The following is a 19,545-nucleotide window of genomic DNA, read 5'->3' as shown; positions in this document are numbered from 1 at the left end:
CCCTCCACATCTTAGTTTTGAAAAATATTTTGAGAAGCCTGCCCTGACTCTATCCTCTCCCCAGGTGAGATGCTTCCCAGGGATGCTCTCAGGTCACCCTGTACCTCTGCTGTGTCCTTCATCACACGAGTTATAAAATGTGGTCAAATGTCTATGCATCTGCCTTTCCCACTAAAGCTTTGTAAAAGCAGAAACTGCATCTGTCTGGCTCACCGCTGGATCCCAAGGACCTTAAAGGCTCCTAATTAATATTCAGAGTCATAAATAAGCCTAGGTAATTTAAACATTTCCCCCAAAAGTGTATTTATATGAGGACTTTCCTATGCACTATTTATATTTTTAAAGATTCCAAAACATAAACTCAGGGTAACAAATATTGAGTTAGGGGATCCAAACTAATAAAAATTTACCATATTTCTCAAGGATTGTATCAGACCATATGAAACTGCTGTTTTTGTAAGCCAAAATGGACTAACATCAATTTCAAATGGTTGAACCTACAGACTCATTTCCTAATGCTCTAAAATAGTTAATTCATACCTTTCTCTTTCTCTTCAAACCTCCCATACTCCTTCCATTTTCTTTCTCAGCTGATGATCTCCTATTACACTGAGAAAAGAGACACCACCCATGGGAACTTTCTCATTTTCCCACCACCAAAGCCACAAAACTACCCACACCTGCACACACTTTTGCTCCCTCCTGATAAAGTGTCCCTCATATCAAGAGACAATCTTTCCTCTTTTCTCTGATCTCATCTTGTCTTTTCAAGGACCATAAGAATTGAGCCATGATGGTCTCTCCACTCCACCCTCAAATATTCTCTTTCTTTCTTCAGTTACTAGCTTTGAGGTTTATTGCATTTGCTTCTGCCCATTTCCTGGTCTGGAAGCTACTGGTGAATTTTTTTTAACTTAAACTCTACTCTTTTTAAAAATCCATTTATTAGGTACTAGGAGAGAGAAATTGTGGGAGGAAATTTCAAACCTTCACCCAAATGTGTCCCTTCCATTCGCTCTTGGATCTATAATCTAGCATTTGTTCCAACCACTCCTTAACTATGCTGGTCAAGACCATCATGTATTGTCAATCTAAAGCACTTCTCTGTCCTCATCTTACTTTTTCTTTATGTCTGCAACATTCAACCTAGCTGACCACTTCCTCTCGTGAAATCTTCTTGGGGCTTTTGCAACCCACTATTTCCTGGGTTTCCCCTTACATGGCCTCTCTTTCTCGGTCTCCTTAGATGGCTCACCTTGCTCTTCTCAACCCCTGCCTGAGTGAGCCAATCAATTCCAATGGAATTAAGCATAATTGTTATGTTGACAACCCCCACATTTATGTCTCTTTGAACTCCAGACTCACATTTCTAACCCTCTTCTTGGTTGTCTCACAGACATTCAAACTCAGTATTCTAAAGTCTCCCTTGTGTATACATAATATCACCAATCCAACCACTTACTCAAGCCAGAATCCTAGGAATTACCCCATTCATTAGAAAGTATTGCTGATTCTACCTCCCAAACTGATCTATTCCACATCCACTACCTAAATACAGGCCACCAACACTTCTATCCTGGATTACCGCAACAGCCTCTGGACATGTCCCTTTATCTCCATTTGCCCTGCTCCAAATCATTCTCCATCCTGCATTAAAAATAATCTTTAAAAAAATTTTTTTAAATATTTTATTTATTTATTTATTTATTTATTTGAGAGAAAGAATGGGAGAGCACGAGATGGGGGAGGGTCAGAGGGAGAAGCAGACTCCCTGCTGAGCAGGGAGCCCGATGCAGGACTCGATCCTGGGACTCCAGGCAGTCGGTTAACCAACTGAGCCACCCAGGTGCCCCTCTTAAAAAAATTTTAATTCCAGTATACTTAACATACAGTGTTATATTAGTTTCAGGGATACAATATATGATTGAATTCTATGCATTACTCAGTGTTCATCAGGATAAGTGTACTCTAAAAATAATCTTCTTAATATAAAGTGGATCATGTCCCACTGCTGCCTAAAACTTCTCATTTGCTTCCTACTGCACCTGAAATAAAATCCAAACCCCAAGGCCCTGTGTCATCTCGCCCCTCCCCCAGCTCTCCCAACTTTTTCTGGAGCTGTCCTCTAGTCATACTGAACCTTTAGTTCCTTAATTTACCAGCGGCTTTCCAGCCTGAAAGTGCAAGCTGTTCCTCTCTCTGAACATCTTTCTTCACATGGCTAATCCTCTCCTGCCTATGCCGTCAGTTTATATGTCACTTCTCAGAGAGCCATTCCTTTACACCACCTTTGCCAAAAGGGGGTTCTCTCCTCTGTTACTTTATCTGGGTTTGCTTGCCTTTTGTCTTTCTTTTCCACTAAAATACAAGCTGCATGAAGTCTAGTACCATATGTCTTGTTCACCATTGTATCCTTAGTGCCAGATCCAGTGCCTGGCTCACAGTACGTGCTCAATAAATATTTGTTGGTTCTTAGTGACATTAATGTATAATTGTTGTATAATGACATTGATGTTAATTGGTTTATGGGGGTATTTTTCAAAAAAATTTTAATAGCATTATAAAGCTCACACTTCAATATATTTTTCTGGATAACTTCTGAAAATAAATTTTTTTATTTATTTCTCCCCCACCCAAATTTAGTTTTTTTTTTAAATGTCACCTTACCTAAACTGAATCTCTCAAAAGCTTCTTGTCTGTCCTGGGTAGTTACTGGCTGACCTTCCAAACTTTCCAGTGAGCGAAGGTGAAAAATGGTAAACTGGATGTAATGAGGAAGGGTCACAATTGGATTTTCAAGTAGGATCAGAGAAGTCAAATCTTGAAGTGGTTTCAACTTGCTTACATCTTGGAGCTGAAATGATATATAATATTAGTATCTGTATAATTTAGTTTTAAAATAACAAAAACATACCTAAAGAAAGTAATAAATCAAGAAAATTGCTATCAACATGGCAAGGAACCTCTTCATGGAACCCATTATCCAAAATTAGTGGTGTAAGGGGAGGAACAGACAGTGAGTATCTGAGTATCCATAGTGTATCAGGGCAGTATTAGGCATTTTCCATATGCCATTTCATTTACGACTCCTCACAACAATCTATGATAGAAACAACATCTTAATTTTGTAGATGAAGAAACTGAGGTTCGAAGAAGTTAAATAACTTGCCCAAAGCTCAGCTTACAAATGAACAAAACAGGATTTGAATTCATCTGTGTAACTTTAAACCTATTATTTTTTCATTATACTGATTGAACACATCACAGATATAAATGGCTATAAAAAAGATTTTGGTAAATCTTTACTGAAGACAATGTCAAATATAAACTGGGATGAGAAAGTAATAAAAAGTTAGAAATGATAATAAATATTTATTGAATGATTTTCCTGTTAACATCAGTTGACACTGAGTATTATCTAACAATCGACTACTTGGAGGAATATTTATAGCAAATTTTAGATTCATGGCTACCTCTTTCCATCATAGCATAAGCCCCAAGAGCTCCAAGGTGATGCTGTGCAACATGGTATAGGGTTTGGGCTCTGAGGCTCTTGGGCTGTTGCAGTGAAATGGTACAGAGTCACCTTACCAGACCTTTAGAAAGATGAAATAAGAAAGCATGGACATTGTGAACCGCACAGTAATTAAACAAATGTTGTTTATCATTCTTGGCTTCCACTGGTGAAGGTTTAAGGAGTTATTTAGTGTTTTAAAGTTTTTAAAACATTTTCACATCTATCATATTATCTGAGCCCCATAACACCCCTGTAAAGAAGGCATGGTAGGGTTTGTTTTCTCCAATTTAAACAATGAGTTTTAGAGAGATAAAGGGATTCTCCAAGGTCACAAGAAGGCAGGTCTAGACCCATATTAGGAAGCCCATCTTTTATTGTCTATTCTATGACTGATGTTCTCTGAGCATGGTTGTTCCAATTTTAATATAGATTTAAGTAAATCAATGTTTTTACTTAACAAATACTTTTTTTTTTTTTAAAGATTTTATTTATTTATTTGTCAGAGTGAGAGAGCACAAACGGGGGAGTGGCAGGCAGAGGGAGAAGCAGGCTCTCTGCTGAGCAGGGAGCCCGACACGGGACTCGATCCCGGGACCCTGGGATCAGGACCTGAGCCGAAGGCAGACACGTAACTGACTGAGCCACCCAAGCCCCCCAAGAAATCTCATTTTTTAAAAACTTAGATTTTAATATTTTTTTCAACAAGTCTAAAAATTTGAAAAAAAAATTTTACTACTTTGAATAACTTACCGATGATATCTTGTTGCCTTTCAGATTGAGGACTCGCAAAGATTTTAACTTCTTCCCTAACCATACTGGGATATGTTCAATTTCATTTCCTGCAAGGTTTAGCTTTTGCAGATTATACATATTGTCTATGCCTTCAATTTTCCTGGAAAGCAAAGGATAAAATCAAATTTAGTAAATACAGTGATAGAGTTCCTCCACTGTATGTTTAAGAATAAATAGCCTTGGTTTTATGTGGGGTTACTTTTCATAATTATAATTTGTTAACCCTTTTATAAACGAGAACCAAACAAAAGTGGCTAAAAAGAAATTGACCAGAACAGCTAAGCTGCCAACTCTTCGTTACTGGGTCCAGGAATCCTACCCATCTTACTATCAGACTTTAGGATCCCACAACACAGAAAAGGAGAGTCTATCCGTGGCATTATCACTACCCACTGGGAGTAGTACTAGTGGACAGCCTATGTTCCATACAGTCCTGCACAAGAGATATCCTTAATTATTACCCTAAGTCATCACCAAAAGATTAGCTACGACAGCAGGATATGGCTGCCATTTTGAACTGATGGATTCTCTATATTTATGGACACTATATTTATGAACATAAATATTTTAATCAGAATAGTTAGATCAATAAAACATCATTCATATTGATGAATTTTCATTGATGAAATATTTTCCCAATTTAATTGTCAATTTAATTGATTACAATTTAATTGTCATTTTAATTCCATGGTAAATTTTCTATGGGCAAATATTTCCAAGCTTCTTTATTTTCATGTTTATTTTATTGAAATTATTTTTATCAGGATCAGTTATTTTTTATACAAACTTTATATTAAGGATTTGATTCCATTTTTTTCCCCTTTCATTTTTTGCCATATTAGAGCTTCTGCCGCTGTTAGTGGTTTTGTTTTGTTGGCCACTGTATCTTCCAAGTCTAAAGTGGAGGGAAGTATACAGATATAAAGATTTTCAAGATTCAATATTTGCATCATTTTGTTTATAACAAGTTTTCTATGTGTGGTTTTTGCCACTGTCAGTTTTATTATGTTTATTTCTCACAGTAATATATATAATGAAGTGGAAGCATGACTGAGTGTATTACAGCAATGAACAAAGAACATCAGGATAAACACATAGGATCAAAATACATTGAAACATCGTTAAGATCAAAATGACAGGGTTAAAACACTCTGCTTTGTGTCAACTTTCTTAATGTAATAAGGCAGTGGATCAAAGACTCTATCTGTGAAAACTTCCTGTCAAAATGGAATTAAAATAAAATTTGGTATTCATGTATCTCCTGTAATAATGCTAGAAAGATATTATTCTGTACTTTAGTAATGCCAAAACAAGAAACCAGTTATCATATGTGAAGGGTTAGACTAGCAATGAATGAGGATCCAAGCACCTGCTGTTTCCAAGGACTCTCAATTCAGTGATGTGGGCAACATTAATCTACCTCTTTAGCAAAGACAACCCTGCAATGCTACCTAAAGAAGTATTTACTTACCAGATTTTGTTATATGATAAGTTGAGTTCACGTAATTTTGACAGCTTGTCCAATTTCTCAATCTTCCCTATTAGATTATAGCTGAGATTCAGTACTTCAAGTTTAACACATTTTTCCAAATTTTCGATATACTATTTGGAAATAAATGAGTAAATATGTTATATGACAGATGCCTTGACATAAAGTACAACATGTATGTATGTGCATCAGGGGCTGTTGTGATCAGTCACCAGAGAATAAACCCTTCCTGCTCTCCTGGACAATCCCTTGGTACAGCTTCCTTCAACCAGAAATAGCAGCTCTCCTCACCCCTCAGTGGACAACACTTCCTATGTATCGAGGAAATCAAGACTATCCAACAAGAATTCCACCTCACCTTTTCCTCCACTTCAACTTTTCTATGCCCCTCCCTCCTCTCCTTCTTCGAAGTTTAGCTAGGTACTTATGCTCTTGCATAACTTCATGTACCCCTCCCGTCACGGTCTTGCATCTTTAATCTCTTTCACTCCTGGATCTTCCCCTCATTATTCAATAGATACCCATTATGTACTTACTACATACCAGATGCACCGCCAGGCAATGGACACCAGTGAACTAGACAACTCCCCTGCTACAGCAGCCTTTGTTCGACAGGCTCAACCTCTTTCATACAAAACAAATCACCTCATGCTAAACTTGTTTTCCTATCAAGCTATCATTTTAGCTCCTTTGTTGGTGACCACACTCTCACAGGAGTTGTGTATATTTGCTCATTCTGCCTTCCATTTATTCTATTGGTAAGGCAAAATACCTTCTGCTTTTACTATGTATTCAAATAGTTCTCTCCAAGATTGCCATTCATCCATCCATTCCACAAATATTTATCAAACATGGATTATGTGCCAGGGGCTGTTCTAGATACTAGAAATACATTGGTGAATAAGGAAACCAAGGTTCTTGCTTTCATTCACAGAGAAAGCCAATAAATAACATTTTCAGACACTGAAGTGTACTAACAAGAAAATAAAGATAACGTGATGTGACAGCCTACAAGGCACTGACGGGGCAGATTTGTCTGCTGTGTTCACTGCGTAAGCATAAATGCCTGGCACAGAGTGGGCACTGAATAAACATTTGTTGGCAGAAAGAATGAGAGTCACGGAGAAGGTAGCTAATGGCAACTGGGTGGTAAGGGAAGGCCTCACAGAGGTAGTACACTGAACTGAGACCTTAATAACAATTCTCGGGGCAGAGAATAACAGGTAGAGTAGAAAAATACACGGCCCGGTTGGTTTGAGAAATAGAAGGGCTTTTTAACTGCCAAATCCAAATGACTTCTAAGTTTTCGTCCTAGTTTATGATTCTGTGACATTTTATATCATCCATTCCTGCTTGAAGTTCTCCCTCCTTTGGCCTCCATTCATCATACACTTAGATCTTCTGTTCTAATAGCCCCTTCAGACTTCTTCATTGGATATGCCTCTCCTGTGTGTGCTTTCTCTCTCTCTCTCTCTGATTCCCCTTCACTATTTCTCCTCTTAATCCCAGGCATTCTAGGAAGCTCTAAGTTCCCAGAGATCAGAAACTAAACTTATTTACCTGTGTACCTTTTCCCACAGCCTAACATAATGCCTGGCATATAATAACCATACAGTAAATATTTAGTACTTTGATTTCATTTTTGCAACTTGTAAACTCCAGAATGTCTCCTTTTTCCTTTTTATTTACACAAGTAAGACATAAATATATTCTAAAAAAAATTTCAAATAAAACGTAAGAAGCTCTCTTCATCAAGCCCCCAGGCCTCTGTAAAAAAATCCCACTGATCAAAGGTAACCATTGTTAAGAGGCTGACGTATAAACATCTGTATCTTTCTATTCATTTACATCCATATATACGCAAATAGAAAAACAGAATTTTTAGACCTTACTACACAAAATGTTTTAGAATTTTTTTTTTTCATTAAATGCACTGTGGACATTGTCCCACATTAATACATAGAGCTCTAACTTATTTTTTTAAGAAACTTGACAGTATTTCATGGTCTACAGGACCATAATTTATTTAACTGATTCCCTATTGATAGAAATTTGGTTATTTCCAATTTTTCTATTTTAAATAATGCTTAATAAACATGACTATATAGATACTTCTGGATACATGTGCGTGTAATATCAGTAGAACAGACATCAAGGAGTAGAACTGCTGGGTTGGTAAGTATAAATTCAGTAAGTATAAACTCAATTGCTGGGTCAAATAAGTACACTTGAAATTTGGATAAATGCTATCAAACTGTCTTTCTAAAATGCAGGAGCAATGTATATGTCCCACTAAAAAATATGATAATATCCACTTCCCACACCTTTCTGAACACTGAAATAATCCTTTTAATTCTTGTCCATTAGACATACAAGAATGAAAATGGTATCAAACTACTGTTTTCATATTTTTTTAATAAAGTTGAACATATTTTCATGTTATGATTAGCCATTTATAATACTTTTGTGAATGCCTTGTTCATATCCTTTGCACATCTTCCATTGGGTTATCTCTCTTACTGAATTGTGGAAGCTCTTTATAGCATATGGGTATTGTTATAAATGTTGAAAACACTCCCTGACAGTTTAACTTTTTAAAAGATATCTTTCATTAAACACTTTAATCTTTATGTACACTAAGTCTGTCAATATTTTTCTTTGTGGCATTAGGGTTAGTGCTTGCCTAAAGGGCTTTCCCAACTCTAAGATTCTAAAATATACTCTCCTATATTCTTTCCTAATACTTCTATAGCATTTTTGTGGGTTTTGTTCTGGTTTCATTAAATCTTCAACCTTCTGGAATTAATGTTTGTGACTAATGTATTAGGCTTTTAAGTTTATATTTTTTCCAATTAAAAAGTTTAAGTTGTCTTTTACAATGTGTTCATGTTGTATAGTTTACGAATAAAGTAATAAACACTCCAGAGCAGGGATCAGCAAACTTTTTCTCGAAAAAGCCACATAGTAAATATTTTTGGCTTTATGGGCCATATAGTCTCTGTGACAACTATTTACCCCTGCTACTATACTGCAAAAACAGCCACAGACAATATGTATACAGATGAGTATGGCTGTGTTCCAATAAAATTTTATTTACAAAAACAGGCAGCAGGCCCAATTTGGCATACAAGCTATAGTTTGCCAACCCCATCTCTAGAAAGAATCCAATAATGTATAAAATAATAGGAGCTTATGAATTGAAGATGTCATACTTCCGATACAGAACTTTCACTGGAAACAATACAAGGTCTGCTATAAATTAGGTGACATTAGGATGAGATGTTACTGTAAATCTAATATAATCTTTTAATTTTCAGTTTTAAAACACAGAAAAATTAAAAAACAATGCTGGTAACCTACCCTAAATTTCTTGCCACCATCTTTAGCAAGTGAAAGGTTCAGAGACTTTACCAAGGCCAAATTGTCCTGTTTAGTAAGTTTTTTAACAAGGGCCTCTGTAATATATCGGATTCCTGCATGTGAATCAGCTTCTGAAATTACAAAAACAGATCATCATCAGTAAAAGAGGACATCTCTGAAAAGCAAATTATTTTGATGTTATATAACAAAAAAAAAATTTTTTTTAAGCCATGCAAATATAAAAACAGCTGGTTAGTTCCAATTGCAATGTTTTAATAATATTTTACTTTATATAGCATTATATTATAATAATTGCATACATATATAGTAATGTCAGTAAGTTATACTTTATAAATATTAGCTCTGTGCCAAGCTTGTGCTATATGCTTTACACTTACAATTTAATTTGTACAACACTTAAAACAGAAACTACTATTCCCATTTATTTAAAAAAATTATAGGGGCACCTGGGTGGCTCAGTCGATTAAGCATCTGCCTTCGGCTCGGGTCATGATCCCAGGGCCCTGGGACTGAGCCCTGCATCTGGCTCCCTGCTCAGCTGGAAGCCTGCTTCTCCCTCTCCCACTCCCCCTGCTTGTGTTCCCTCTCTCGCTGTCTCTCTCTCTGTCAAATAAATACATAAAATCTTTAAAAAAAAAAATGATAATAGTTTGCTCAAGATCTCGTGGCTAATGATGTGGAAATCCAGGACTTGAGCCCAGGCAAAAGAATCCAAAACTTATACTTTTAATCACATGCAGCATTGAAGTTTTAGCAATGTTTTTGATATTACTTTTTTTCCTTAGAGAAGGAGAGAGAAAGAGAGAGAGAGGGAAGGGGAAAGAGGGGTGCAGAAAGAAAGGGAGAGAGAGAATCTTAAGCAGGCTCCACACCCAGAGCAGAGCCCAAAGCAGGGCTAGATCTCATAGCCCTGAGATCATGACCTGAGCCAAAAATCAAGAGTGGGAGGCTTAACGGACTAAGCCACCCAGGCGCCCCCTAGTTTTTTGGGTTTTTTTTGTTTTTTTTTTTATGGTTATCCATTTATTACAGTGCTAAATTACCTAGTTTTTTGTTTTGTTTTGTTTTAAATAAGCTGTCACTAATCTGGTTGTTTGGTTGGTTTGTTTTTTTTAATTCCAATCTAAACTTCAGAAACACTGGAATTCTTAAAAATCCTTTTTTTCTTTTTATGGTGAGAAACTCAAATTTGTTGCTCTTTTAAACAGAGAATAACACAACATATTTTATAAAGTTCTAACTTGATGGACAGCACACCCTGTCCTAAGGTTAGGAAAGGTAAAGCCATCTTACATTTTACAATCACAGCTCTAAAAAGAAAATTCTTTCTTTAGGAGTCAGAAAAAATTAACCCTGGGTTCAGATCCAGGCTGTACGACAAAGTGTCCCTATGATTATTTACAGTAAGTTAATATTACATTTATTTTGGTTCAAAATAAAATTATTTTTTCCTTTAATTTGGGCTATTCTAGGAAAGAAAATGACTAATACTCTAAAATATTAATCAAATTAGAGTCAACAGTGTACAACTGACAGCAAGAGCATAGTCTAAACTCAATCGCTGATAAGGTTTAGTAATCAAAACTGAGCAGATAGATAGCTGTGATTTCATGACTTAGCAAAGAAATCACATAGTTTTCATTCACATTCAGTTTCATTAAATCGTCTCTTGGAAAAAAAGAATGTATTTCTGAAAACAGATTTCCACATGAACAGACTGCTTTTAAGAAAAAAAATAAAAACAAAACCTTGGAGGAACATATACATGTCCCTTAGGGGGACACGATAAGCAGTTTGCCAATAAGCAGACGGGACTAGCCCAAGGGTAGATTACATTTTTGTACTGAATAAGGCACTCCACTCTGAAGTGAACAGATAGGCTTTCCTCTAACCAAGGACGATGGTAAATTTGGCATATGAGCTTTAAGGTACTCTTGCACCATAGGAAATAAAGCTTCCTCTTTCTGGAAACTCCCTTTGCCAAACCCTTTCAGGCGGCTTCACCCTCACCCAGAAGCCTTCATCCTCCACTGTCCTTACATACTTTCTGTTGGTATAAACAATAGGTCATGTTAGTACAAAGATATATATTTCTCTTGGACAAAAAGTGTAAGTTTGGTAATTTTCCATCTCTACTCTAAAGTATGTGTTCAAATTCTTAGATTAAAAAGCATTACCTTTATGGTCTTGGTAGTCCAAAAGCACCGTGTTTTCATCTGTAATCTCAACTTGCTCATTCCATTGTCCTCCAAAATGAAGAGTCTCAGATCCACTTAGAGGTGAAAGTGACCTAGATCTCATACTGGACACAAGGGATGGTGGACTAGGAGAGTGAGGTGATGGTGGCATCTTTGCATTGGAAAATTTTTGTTGAGAACTTTTCTTCATGGCAAGACTAAAGCCGGGTGTCCATCAAAACCTGTAAGAGTTTTCAGCATATTTAACAAGGTTAATTTTTTAGAGCTCTCAAAACTATTAATCTACTTTTAGAATTTTTTTAAGTTCTGCACCCAAAGTGGGGCTTGAACTCAGTCACATGTTCTACCAACTGAGCCAGCTAAGCGCCCTTATTTCTAGAGTTCTGAAGATGACTCAGAGGCTATAGATGCTAGGACCCATACTACCCCAAGCCGATGGGAGCAGACACTGCTTCAAACACTGCTGATCAACTTGCCGGAGGGAAAAGAGACCTCCAGAGGCTCTTGTATTGACACATGCTCCCACCAGAAGTCTTACCTGTCATTTCTCTTCTCTATTGGACCAAAATAGTCACAATACCCCTCATACCCACAAAGGGTCCTAGCATGTAGGAAGCTGGAAATGTCTGGCAACCAGCAGTATTTAATACTGACAACTACTCTCTCCTTCCTGATAAAGTTTCTTCTTTCACTTCTGGGACACCACATTCTCCTGGTATCCTCCTGCCTTTGTGGCCACTCCTTGGCTTCCTTTGTTGGCTCACAGTCCTCTATTCAATCTTCAAATGTCAGAGCTCCTCAAGTCTCTTCTATTCTCTCTCCAATCTTACTTTAGACAATCTAATGCACACCCATGGCTCCCAATGTCACCTGTATATTGATGTTTATATCTTCAATCCAACCTCTCTCTGAGTTCCAGACTCCTGTTTCCAACTGCCTACTTGGTATTTCATTGCCACCCTAAACTCAACATGTCCAAACTGAATTTATCACTTCCCCCATTCCTCCCATATAGAGTAACGCACGAATTATAAGTGTACAGCTCCATGAATTTTTATGCGGTGAATACAACCAATATCCAGATCAAGAAATGGAATATTACCAGACCCCCCCCCCGAGAAGCCACCTTATACCCCCTTTCCACATACCCACATACATGGGTAATCACTACCCTAATTTCCAATACCAGAGATTTTTTTAACTATTTAAGATTTTTATTTTTAAGTATTTCTACATCCAACATGGGGGTCAAACTCACAACCCTGAGATCAAGAGTCGCATGCTCTTCCAACTGAGCCAGGCAGGCACTCGATAAACTATTTTTGAACTCTATGTAAATGAAATCATAGAATAGTTTTTATATCTGCCTTCTTCGTTAAACATTATGCTTCTGGTATGCATTCAGATTTGTCTAATGCTATTTGAAAAACATCTGATCGCTTCAAACTTGCATGTCTACTGTTGCTTGTCCACAAAATCAATTTTGTTGAAGTTTAGGTCTTCCAGAAGGAATGAAAGCACTTATTGATGAAAGGGATCTTAGTCAAATCCCTTTACTTTTCAGAAAAGAAAATTAAAGCCCAGAATGGTAAATGACTAGGTCAGACACAATGCTAGCTATAGTAACGATGAGAATCAGTTCTCCTCTCAAACTAATTTGTAAGTCAAATCACATAACTATTCTAGTAGAATGTAAGTTCCATGAAAGTAGGGATATTGTTCACTGATTTATTCCAGGCCTAGGGCAGAACTTAGCAGAAAGCAGATGATTAATTCTATCTCATGAATTACTCATGAAGAACTGATAAAATGCACTTATTTAGTACCACAACAAAAGGATATCTTCTTGTGCAGTATTAGTCCTCTACACCAAGAGTCCTAATGTGCAAGGTTAGGTTTATACAAAAAAAATTTTCATAATATACAATTACTTTTATAAGTACAACCATTGCAAAAATCGTAAGTTTGACAAACTTTTAGATAGAAAAAAATCTTATAAAATGGATAGGTCTTCAGCAAGGCAATGATCCTATTTTTGCTCAATATCCATAATCTCCCCTATTCTCCCTTCTTAAAATGTGAAGACAAAACACAAATTAATTTTTAGAAAAGTTGGGGCACCTGGATGGCTCAGTTAGTTGAGTGTCTACCTTCGGCTCAGGTCATGATCCCATGGTCCTGGGACTGAATCCCGCATTGGGCTCCCTGCTCAGAGGGTGAGTCTGCTTCTCCCCTTCCCTCTGCCTCTTACCCTGGGTTGTGCTCTCCCTCTTGCTCACTCTCTCTCAAGTAAATAAAATCTTTAATTTTTAGAAAAGTTTTCAATGCAAAGATTTTGGGCAGCTCCAATGTTAATGCTATACAAAGTGGTACTAGAACAAGATACTATAATGGTTTGATGTGTGAACACCTTCACAAGTATATAGGTATTATTATACAGGCCGGGATTATGAAGAAACTTATTTGTTAAATGGTTGGAACATATTTAATACATGGAAAAGAGAGGTGCCATTAATATAGTCAATCAATTAACCAACAAATAAGAGATGTAGTATCTTTCCATGATGATATAGTCATTCTAGGAATGCTGACCTTACCCAAAACATGTCTGGAATTCCTCTTTGGGTCCTGCTTTCCGAATTATTTATACATCTCACTAGAAAATCAGACCCATCACTTCAGCTAGTATTTTCCCAGGTTGAACATTAACTTTACCATCTGTCAAATATTGTGATAAGCTCTTACCTGTATCATTACATTAGAAGGATCAAATATAACAATTCCACGAAATAGGTGTTATCATCTCCCCCTTTAAAGATTAAAAGGTCAAGTAATTTGTTTAAAGTCCCATAACTAATTGGTTAATCCAAGGCTTGAATCCTGATCTGATTTCAAAGCCCGTGTCTTCATTACTGTGTCATATTGCTGACTGAGTTTTCTGGAGTCCAGATCATGTTTGATTTGCTCTCTAGAGCCTAGCATGGTGCCTCACACAAAGAGACCAGAATAAATGACACGAAATGACCTTGATCAACAGATAGCATATACTGTAAGACAATTCCTGAAGGAAAACGAGAAAATTTAATATAATAGCATCATTGAACTCATGATCTATCTTCTTAAGGTGACTAGTTTGAAGAGAACAAAGACCTACTACATTTGTTTTTAAAAAGTGATTATTGAGATACCACCTTACACCAGTTAGAATAGCAAAAATTGACAAGGCAAGAAACAACAAATGTTGGAGAGGTTGTGGAGAAAGGGGAACCCTCTTACACTGCTGGTGGGAATGCAAGTTGGTACAGCCACTTTGGAAAACAGTGTGGAGGTGCCTCAAAAAATTAAAAATAGAGCTACCTTATGACCCAGCAATTGCACTACTGGGTATTTACCCCAAAGACACAGATGTAGTGAAAAGAAGAGCCATATGCACCCCAATGTTCATAGCAGCAATGTCCGCAATAGCCAAACAGTGGAAAGAGCCGAGATGCCCTTCAACAGACAAATGGATAAAGAAGATGTGGTCCATATATACAATGGAATATTACTCAGCCAGCAGAAAGGATGAATACCCAACTTTTCCATCAATATGGATGGGAATGGAGGAGATTATGCTAAGTGAAATAAGTCAAGCAGAGAAAGTCAATTATCATATGGTTTCACTTATTTATGGAACATAAGGAATAGCATGGAGGACATTAGGAGAAGGAAGGGAAAAATGAAGGGGGGGAAATCGGAGGGAGAGACAAACCATGAGAGACTATGGACTCTGAGAAACAAACTGAAGGTGTTAGAGGGGAGGTGGGTGGGGGCATGGGTTAGCCTGGTGATGGGTATTAAGGAGGGCACGTACTGCATGGAGCACTGGGTGTTATACGAAAACAATGAAGCGTGGATCACTACATCAAAAACTAATGATGTATTGTATGGTGGCTAACATAATTAAATAAAAATTTTTAAAAAGTGATTATCATCTCACAGTTCTACATTACAATATGGCCAACTGCCTTGTGCCAACAGTCCAGTTCACTTTAAACTGCAAACTTCTGGGCGCCTGGGTGGCTCAGTTGTTAAGTGTCTGCTTTCGGCTCAGGTCATGATCCCAGGGTCCTGGGATCGAGTCCAGCATCAGACCCCCCACTCAGTGGGGAGTCTGCTTCTCCCTCTCCCTCTGCCTGTCGCTCTGCCTACTTGTGCTCTCTCTACCTCTGTCAAATAAATAAAATCTTTCAAAAAAAAAAATAAACTGCAAACTTCTATGTGTCTTTACTTTCTCTTTCATTTTTTCATGTTAAACTATCCATATAGATCAGAAAAGCCTCCTCCAATTCACATAACTGCTCTTTATGCCAGTGACAATGCTTTTGGTCCTAATTTCCCAAGTGTGGCAAAAACTTCTATCGCTACTATCACACCACTCTCCCATGGAAACAAATCTCTTAGTAATACTGATTCTGTACTGACCTGTAAGGGTGTCTCTTTCTAAATAAGAATAATATACTCAAACTTGAGGATAGTTAAGAGGCATGTGCTTTAAAAATAAAATTATAAAAATAAGTAAATAAATAAATAAACAAATAAAATTAAATATATTTATTCCTGAATTATATGTAGTTTTCATAAAGGCAGGAGATTAAAAAAATAAAAAAGGGGAGTGACAGGGACCACCTCTCAATTCTACATATCTTTCCCTACCCTGTAACAGGATAGAAAATTATATAATTAGAATAATAGGATGTTGCCATATGCTACAGAGATATGCTTTATATTTTTTTTTAGTTTCTTGGCTAAAAAAAGAAGCACATCTTATATTTTTATGCAATGCAATTATTCTGTATCCCACATCTTAGTCTTCTCTCTAAATTCTTACAATACTAAACCATCATGAATTCTCCTCATAACATCCTAATGATTAAGACCTTTCAGTGCTTCACTAGACTATTATGAGGTCCTCTGTCACCTCTCTTGATCAGAAAAACTCTGCTTTACTCATTTATAGATTTTAAGAAACATTTTAGAATGGATTTCTGAAATCTAGATCAATTCCTTTCTTTCCTTTTTTTTTTTTAAAGATTTTATTTATTTGACAGAGAGACACAGCGAGAGCAGGAACACAAGCAGGGGGAGCGGGAGAGGGAGAAGCAGGTTTCCCACCTAGCAGGGAGCCCGACGCGGGGCTCGATCCCAGGACCATGACCTGAGCTGAAGGCAGACCTCAACGACTGAGCCACCCAGGTGCCCCTAGATCAATTCCTTTCTTTTATGAATTGTAACATGAAAGATTAAGTGATAGTTCCAAAGGCACAATGCATTCCCAGATTCCCCCCTCCCCCGCCCCGGGCTGCCATAGCTCCTGTAAGGCTTGGTCACTGAAACAACAGATATATATTACAATCTCATAAAATAGCTAACTCAGTAATAGTGAACTGGGCTGTGTTTGAGAATGGCTAACATTATTTCAGAGACCAGCACCTAGATGTAGTAAATGGTCAACTACAATTTTAAGGGAGAGATGGGGATATTGTCTGACCCTAGATGTAGTTCGTAATCACATAAAGACCAAGCCATAAAAAAAAAAGAAGACAGCTGAGGGGTAGGGCTAGAGTGTATGAAGAGGTAGAATAAAGAGAAAACAAAACAAGCAAAAAAGTCCAGAGCTGAAGACGTCTTTTGAAGGCCCAGAAAGGGGTTTGCAGTGCAAGAGAAAGTTACTGGAATGAGGGTATTATCAGAGTCATGTGACTCTGATGGGTCAGAAAACACCATCCATCTTGTCACTCCCTTGCCCTGACACATAGCTTACTAGAGACCATACCTCCGCCTCTATTCAGCCTTTCCTCACACTTCTAATTTTCCATCTTCTTTGATCTTCTCCAAATAAGACAGACCTCCATTATCCCCAAACCCTCCCTCTCTCTTCCCAGTCCACTCCAATATGCAAATATCCATCCCCATTTCTTGACCTCCATATCCCTCTCCATCCCGTAGCCTTTTCCTCACATCTCAGTACTTTCCCTACAATTCTACTTCATCCCATACCCTCTGACACATTTAAATACCTTACGCTTTAACTATCTCTAGTCCTTTCAAATATGCTGATTCCCACTCCTCACCAAAGGCAATCCTCCCATCCTGTGCTTGCCAAGCTCTGCCTCCTATCCTTCATCCCATTCTCATTGCCAAGTTTCCTCACAAATTCTGTCCAAATTTCCTAACACTGTATTAGTCTCCATTTATCTGTAGTTCTTTCCAGTATCCTACCTCAACACTTCTATATCCGTCCTGATTCCCCAAACTACTCATCTCAGCAAATATCCTGACATCCTAATCCATTCCAATATTCTGACTTCAAATTATTCTCCTCCTCCAACAAAATAGCCAAACCTCTACACATTCCTCTTCATCCCAATGTGATTGCTTGACTACTAACCTTTCCTTTCTAACACCCTGACCCCCCGTGTCCGTCTTCATCCTATTAATATCCTGACTTCTCCTCTCATATCTCTCTCCATTCTACTCAGGTATCCTAAAGGCCAATGCCGCCCATCTCTTCCCATTAATTTATTTATTCAGTAATTCAATTTTATTGAGTAACTTTTATGCACTAAGAACTGTGAGGCTTTAAAAATAGAACTGAGAAAGCAGTGTTTCTACACTCAAGATGCACAAAAGGATTACATCTCCCTATTATACACGGTCTTTGCACCAAGTGGTCTCCTTCAATAACATCTTACAATTAGAATTAATCATTTGTACAACAACTTGATTATTGCTTGCTTCTAAGCTACAATACGGCAGAGATTCTATTGTTTGTTGTACAAGAAATATTTGTTAAATGGATGAAAAGAGGAATGTACTAAGCACTCTAAAGACATTAGCAAATTTAAATTCTTACAGATGATGTGTAAGGTCAGAATTATTAACCTCATTTACTAGTGGCAGTGTTTCACTGAGAATTAAGAGCTTGGGTTTTGGGACTACACAACCCCAGTTCAAATCCTGCTTCTCCACTTACTGTGTGACATTAGGCAAATTACTTAACCTCTCTGATCCTCAGTTTCATCACTTTTAAACTGAAGATGGCTCTCATGCAAGTTATTTTAAATTCTGAATTAGTTAATACATGCAAAGGACTTAGAACTGAATTTGACACATAGTGTAGACTCAAAGGTAATCAGCAGTTATTTTTACAAACGAGAAAACATGCTCAGGAAGATTAAGGAAGATGCCCAAAGTCACAGAGCGGGTTAAGTAACACTTAAAAGGTGGCACAATCAAGACTTGAACCCAAGTTTCGACATGAAAATTCACCCATCCTTTAACCATTATACAACAAAATATTTGCTCTTCCATTTAACATTTCTTCCCCATATCCTAACTTTCATCATTGTCCATGTACTGTATGCCGTCCAATACCATGACACTCGTGAGGACACCCAAACCTTCTTTATCCCTTTCATTCCCCACAGACACCTGGCACACCCCGGTCCCTCCCTCCTCCTCTGGGTGGCGGGACCCCCAACCTTCTCGGCGCCGCACCCCCAACGCCCACACCCCCCCCACATTCCGGTTCTCTATCCCCAAGCGCCCCCGCCATCCCCACCCGTAACCTTTTCAATACTCGTCCAAACCTCCCTCTTTCATCCTCCTCTCCACGCCCGTTCCGGGCCCTCCCCTCCTTCTCATCCAATCCCAATTCCCAGGAACACGCCCCCGCCCCCGATTCCATCCCCAGCCGGCCCACCCCACGCTCGGTCCAGGCCTTCGCGCCTTCGCCAGCGGCCCCCCACGGCTCCGCCCGATGCCCGAGAACGGCCTCGATCAGGCCTGGCACTTACCGCCAGGGAGCCGAGCGGAGCAGGCCCGCGGGACGAGGCGGGCTGGAGACGCGCAGCTTCTTCCTTCTAGGCGTCCAGCAGCGCAGCGGCCATTTTGTTGTGTTGTGCCGGTTGCCTGGGGGCCGCGCGCGCGGCGTGGGCGGGGCCTGCTGCGGCCACGCCCCTCCCGGAGCCGTTGAGGAGGCAGGGCCGGGCTTCCCGCCGCCTTTGCCGCCTCTGCCTCGGGTACTCTGGGACGCGAGGCTTCCTGATGGTGTGGAGTCTGTGGGGGGCGAGGTTTCCTGCTGCAGCCGCCGGCTAGCCCATCTCCGTTCCCTGAGGCGAAGCCGC

The 19,545-nt window shown here is 38.5% G+C and overlaps 1 protein-coding gene across 4 annotated transcripts in view; it reads right to left on the bottom strand.

The window, feature by feature from the left end:
• The window catches only part of CNTRL (centriolin), an 85,023-nt gene extending 65,694 nt beyond the window's left edge, over positions 1 to 19,329 (bottom strand). For all 4 annotated transcript variants that reach the window (XM_032418144.1, XM_032418145.1, XM_032418146.1 and 1 more), the window contains exons 1-6: positions 19,216 to 19,329; positions 11,357 to 11,598; positions 9,159 to 9,289; positions 5,781 to 5,911; positions 4,268 to 4,409; positions 2,668 to 2,854 (exon numbers count right to left, since the gene is read on the bottom strand). In XM_032418144.1, coding sequence (XP_032274035.1) covers positions 2,668 to 2,854; positions 4,268 to 4,409; positions 5,781 to 5,911; positions 9,159 to 9,289; positions 11,357 to 11,567 — 802 coding nt within the window. In that variant the 5' untranslated portion in view covers positions 11,568 to 11,598; positions 19,216 to 19,329. The remainder of the gene's footprint in view (positions 1 to 2,667; positions 2,855 to 4,267; positions 4,410 to 5,780; positions 5,912 to 9,158; positions 9,290 to 11,356; positions 11,599 to 19,215) is intronic.
• Between the last annotated feature and the right edge of the window lie 216 nt (positions 19,330 to 19,545).

Source organism: Phoca vitulina, unplaced genomic scaffold (assembly GCF_004348235.1).
Source record: "Phoca vitulina isolate PV1807 unplaced genomic scaffold, GSC_HSeal_1.0 scaffold21, whole genome shotgun sequence".
In the NCBI taxonomy this organism is placed as follows: domain Eukaryota; kingdom Metazoa; phylum Chordata; class Mammalia; order Carnivora; family Phocidae; genus Phoca; species Phoca vitulina.
This window is presented reverse-complemented; position numbering and strand designations above follow the sequence as displayed.